Genomic DNA, 5,548 nt, shown 5'->3' on the forward strand with positions numbered 1-5,548 from the left:
GGTAAAAGCCATTCAAGAGATGAAGAATCAACTCTGATGCTACATTAACACCAAAAATGTGTGGCACGTTCAAGAACGCGCTAAACGGTCATTCTTGAATGAGCTATTGGCATATAGTGTTCAGATTAGACTGTTGATACTCAATACCAGTGCATTTACCTGCAGTTGGAAGAGGTTTGGTGAGAAATGTCAAAAAGCAAATTTTGTTCCAGACTTGATCTTTCACAGCTCTATCCCTAAATATAAAAGACTTGGTGTCACAGATTTCTCCTCAGATTTTCCCTTCATGATCACTTTTTGGCACTTCTGTTTCAAAAAAGACATGTCACTACCACTGAAATATATCACTGGATCAGCTGTCACGTGACATGTGACGTAGCACACATGCGCTATTACTATGCATTGAGTCTTCCCGAGTTAACGTCTGAGGACGTCTGAACAAGTGTGCAAAGAATCCCAAAACGGAACGCAATATTTGGCAATCAACTGCAAAAACCCCGACAACAAAATGATCGGATCGAGAGGAATCGTCACAGGATAGTGATCGCATTTTGATAGAGAGAAATCAGGCTGAGAATTGTTTACTGTGAGCTAAAGTGGGAACTAGCGACTCATGAGTAGCATACTAGTTTGGGTTCACTGAAGTATATTTTTATTAATGTTTTCATGTTTTAAAACGTTTTTTAAAACATAGCTGCGATCAGGACAAAAACTGATGGAAATTAATGTTGGTGACATAATAGGTGTGGCCAGGATGCACATTGCTGGCAAAGTAGCATGTAACTACTCTAAAACCTTTGAGGCTAAATGGTGCTGTTGGTTGCATTTAATTATTATTTTTTTAAGATGAAAGTGAGTTTGCATTTTTCTATATACTTGTGGCCAATAATCTTTCTTGGTAGCATTGACCAGATGAAGCGGCTAGAGCATGCGCCGCTCACTTTCTGCCTGGCAACATAAACACTAAAGAGAGCAGTTTTTAGGGAAGGAAAAGTGTTCTAAAACTTTAACTTGCCACACCATTTACAGATATTATCACTGTCTGAATCCCAATGGCTTGACTGGTATTTTAGACGTAATGATACAAGTTTAAAATATGTTTCCATTTACAGATTCATCTTTAGAAATAAATATTTAAATAAATCACAAAATCAATAATTTTCTAAGCTTTAATTAGAGCCATATTTTGTGAAAAACAGTTAAGAAATTGGGGGAGCTAGCCCGATTTTTGTAATTAACACTTGGCCTGTCTTACACTGGAACAGGAGCGTTCTGTTGACAGGACTCAATGCATAACAATGGTGCCTATGCGCGCAAGTCCCTGTCTGTAGCAGCAAACAGGCCAGAGCCAATACGGTAATAAAAATCAATAGTCACTACCAGAGCTGAGTCTCTGATTGGACAAAGTCTACCTGTTTGACGTTCAGTCGAAAATTCAACTGGTTGAAATTTTAGCTCGCATTGAATGAATGGCCGGTTTGTACATAGAGCGTGAAAACAGACTTAAAACTTGCATAGCAGCAGAGACATGGAAGCCAGAAACATTTTTCATTGAGAGTGGAATTGAAGCAACCAGTTTGAATAAAAGCCTATATAATGTGTGTGTAAAAAACGTATACACTGGCCTTTGGAAATTTTAGGAATTAATTAGCAGATTGAGAGTTTAAACATCAACATATTTTTTCCAAATGACTCTATAATTTTTACACAGATAAAGTAAAATCATCAACATTAAAAACATTTTCAATTAGGTCAAGTTCTGTTTTAAATTCCAGTTTATTTCTTGCTAAAGATAAAATTATACTTCTTGACAATAATTCCCTCTTCTTAAGTAAACCCAAAATGTCTTATTTTATACTGTATGTGTTCACGGCAAAGTTTTGTTGTCTTTTTTAATTAACGAGTGTAAACAAAATCCTGTACAAGACAAATGTTCATGTCCTACATGTGTTCTCATGTGTGAAATGAGATCAGATATTTGCCTAAAACTTGCAGCACATTCTTTACAAGAAAAAGTCTCTCTCGTGTGAATTTGCATGTGTTTTTTGAGATGAGCACGTTCAGTAAAACTTTTATTGCAATCTTTACAAATATAAGGTCTTTCTCCTGTGTGAGTTCTCATGTGTGTTTTGAGACTGGGTGTTCTACTGAAACTTTTATCACACTCTTTACAAAAAAAGCGCTTCTCTCCGGTGTGAGTTCTCATGTGTGATTTGAAAGTAGAAGCATGATGGAAATTTTTATTACATTCTTTACAAGAATAAAGCTTCTCTTCTGTGTCAAGTCTCATATATGATTTAGGATGGGATGTAGTCTTATCACAATTTTTTAAAGAAAGAGGGTTCTCTACTGTGTGAGTTCTCATGTGTGTTTTGAGGTCATATACACGACTAAAACTTGTTGCACATTTTTCACAAGAAAAAGGCTTCTCTGCTGTGTGAGTTCTCATGTGTGTTTTGAGAGAAGACCTATCGCTGAAAGATTTATCACCTTCTTTGCAGGAAAAACGCTTCTCTGTGTGAGTCGTCATGTGTCTTTTGAGCTCATACATACGACCAAAACTTTTGTCACATTCTTCACAAGAAAAAGGCTTTTCTCCTGTGTGAGTTCTCATGTGTGATTTAAGATGGGACAAACGAATGAAACTCTTATCACATTCTTTACATAAAAAATGATTCTCTCCCGTGTGAATTTTCATGTGTGTTTTGAAATAAGACCTATCAATAAAAGTTTTGTCACATTCTCTGCAAGAAAAACGCCTCTTTCTGGTGTGAGTTCTCATGTGTCTTTTCAGTTCAAATGTACGACAAAAACTTTTGTCACATTCTTCACAAGTATAAGGTTTTTCTCCTGTGTGAGTTCGCAAGTGTATTTTGAGATTAGACATACGAGTAAACTTTGATTCACATTGTTCACAAGAAAAACGCTTTTCTTCCTTATGGATTTTCATGTGCGATTTAAGCTTAGGTAATTTACTAAAACTTTTAGGACAGTCTTTACAAGCAAATGGCTTGCATTTTGTATGGAATCGCATGTGAAATCTAAGCTGAGACAAGGAACCAAAACTTTTACCGCATTCTTTACAGACTCTTGGGATCTCCTGTTCTCTGTTCTGTAGATCTATCTCTTCATCCGTAGTTGAAGTGGGGTTTTCATCCTGACTATCAGTTACATTAAAGCTCTGTTGATTTTTTAGATCTGCTTCACTCTTCTCATTTTCCTCATAAGTAGAAATCTCCATTAAGGAATCAGTCTCCTGCTTCAGATCAAGCGTTTCTATGTCGTCTTTAATCCGTGGTAGTTTCAGTCCCCCCCATTTCTCTTTATTCTGTGGTGGTTCTAGATCTTCCTGTTCCTTTTTAATCTGCGGGTGTTCTGGATCATCTGGTTCCTCTTTAATCTGTGCAGGCTCTGGTTCATCCGGTTCCTCTTTAATCTGTGGTGGTTGTAGTTCATCTGGTTCTTCTTTAACCTGTGGTGGTTCTGGTTTATCCGGTTCCTCTTTAATCTGCAGACGTTCTGGTTCTTCCTGTTCCACTCTGAAATTCCCTTCCGTCTCATGATGCTGGGGAAGGACTGCAGAGACACAAACACAAGAAGGACCCCCTTTAAAAGGACTTAAAAGTTTTGTTAGATACCACTGAAAGTCTAAAACCTCTCAGTAAGAAGCTCCACTGTTTAACATTTCAATTGAAAAAAAAAAAAAAAAACTCTTTAGATCTCATTCAAAGTTAAGTCAGTAAGAAGTTGTTTAGTCTTTCAGTCTTCAGTGAGTCAAACACCAAATTGAAGAAAATAAACCTCTTGACCCATGAATTTACCGTATTTTCACGACCATAGGGCGCACTGGGTTATAGGGTACAGTTGGTACTTTTTCTGTATCTAACAAATACATAAGGCGCTCTTGACCATAGGGCGTGGGCATGGTAAAACTAGGGTTGGTCACTGAAGTTTGATTCTGAGCAGAAACAGTTATCATTCACACAAAACCGAAAGCAGCTGCTGCAAACAGTGCAGCAGTTCATTGAATGTCTATTGGTCTTCAGACATGTCAATCATTTCTCCTTTCTTCAGTACTGTGAAGTTTTAGACAATCCCTTTACTTTTCCTGCCATAGTGGGCGGGCTCATATAAAGCACCTGTTGAGGCGAGCACGAGACCGCGTGCCACGTAGCGCTTGAAAGTCGGACTTAATTTCACAGCAGATCACAGAGTTTGACAGGTGCTGCATCGAATCAGCCAATCAGTAACTCAGCTTTTGGCATGGGGTGTTTTCAGTGACCCGATCGGAAATAAAGAAGTAAAATACAAATCCGTTACGACTGTCTCTGCCCTGTTGCAGCGCGGCGGTTCTGTCTGCAGACAGATAGACAGTCTTCCTCATCGTTGTCTGCTCGCTCCACACGTCGGGGGACAGACAGGTGCTGTGGAAAGGGTGGGTAACCTTCTTGGCTCTCCTGAACTGTAATGTTTTGTTTGTGTTTGACGAGACAATGATAAAAAAAGTCCCTACCTTTCATTCTCTGGGGTTAATGCGGGACAGCCTTTATCTCAGTCACAGAAACAGTGGAAGCGCCCCGCCCCCGGCCAGATGTATGACGAGCGAGTGAGAAAATGTAGAAAGCAATATTAGCTATAGGAAAGAGCGGTACGGGCCGCTGCGCACGACAGCAGCAGGAGTCGCCAACTCAGCGCTTCATGGTGAAAAAAAGCGCAATTTATGTTTTTCTGTTATCTGTTAGATCACGGTGGTTGGAACTGCCTAAAACCAACGAATCGGTGCTCCCTGCTGGTGCACGCGCTCAGTCGACAGATGGACGGCGGGCCCCGGGTCCGCCGCCCTCCGAGGTGGCCCGCGCGGGCTGCCGCGGACGAGGGGGTCTGTTGCTGTGGCAGGTGGGCTAGGAGGGTGCGTGCGTTCGTGAAACCTTTTGTCTTAAAACACGGTTGTGCTGGTTCAGCGCGATCACCGAGTGCTTTTTTCTTCTCTGCTTTTCCGCATGAAGTGGGCGAAAAAAGAAAAACACAACACAGTAGGCGCACTGCACTATAGGGCGTGCCGCACATTTTGGAGAAAATTTGAGACGTTTATGCATGCCTTATGGTTGTGAAAATACGGTATTCATGAAAAAAACTGATGTTTTTGTCTTCTAGTACAAGCTAAATCAAGTTCAAATGCTTCATTTGAAATAGTACACAAAATAAGCATAATTCTGTTTTAATGCAAATTTGCAACAGCAGGTATACATGGAAAAAAACTATTCCATTCATGCAACACAAATATTTCCAGCATTTTGACTAATGACTAACAAAACTCATAAGAATATAAATCAAATTGGATGACCCCTACAGTTTTTTTTTTACCCTAAAACACATTTTAAAATCTTTTAATTTGTGCAAAAATCAAAAATCTGCCTTATAACCCAGTTAACCATAAGTATAAATTCTTACTGACCATCAATTGATATTCTGTGGTACACAGAGCTAAATAAATTTCCTGTGTTTTGGTACAACTTTGGTAAGCTATGAAGGACTGATACTTTTCTTC

General features: G+C 39.3%; 1 protein-coding gene across 1 annotated transcript; it reads right to left on the reverse strand.

Annotated features, from left to right (window-relative positions):
- Window positions 1-1,757: 1,757 nt before the first annotated feature.
- Window positions 1,758-4,096, reverse strand: LOC112139588 (gastrula zinc finger protein XlCGF28.1). Its single transcript, XM_024262409.2, has one exon. The coding sequence runs from the start codon at window positions 3,239-3,241 to the stop codon at window positions 1,868-1,870; it is 1,374 nt and encodes a 457-aa protein (XP_024118177.1). The 5' UTR covers window positions 3,242-4,096; the 3' UTR covers window positions 1,758-1,867.
- Between the last annotated feature and the right edge of the window lie 1,452 nt (window positions 4,097-5,548).

The sequence above is a fragment of the Oryzias melastigma genome, unplaced genomic scaffold (genome assembly GCF_002922805.2).
Source record: "Oryzias melastigma strain HK-1 unplaced genomic scaffold, ASM292280v2 sc00530, whole genome shotgun sequence".
Classification (NCBI taxonomy): Eukaryota; Metazoa; Chordata; class Actinopteri; order Beloniformes; family Adrianichthyidae; genus Oryzias; species Oryzias melastigma.

Bases quoted from the DNA above. Each gene is read 5' to 3' on its own strand.
- LOC112139588 (XM_024262409.2), bottom strand. From the start codon at position 3,241: ATGGAGATTTCTACTTATGAGGAAAATGAGAAGAGTGAAGCAGATCTA.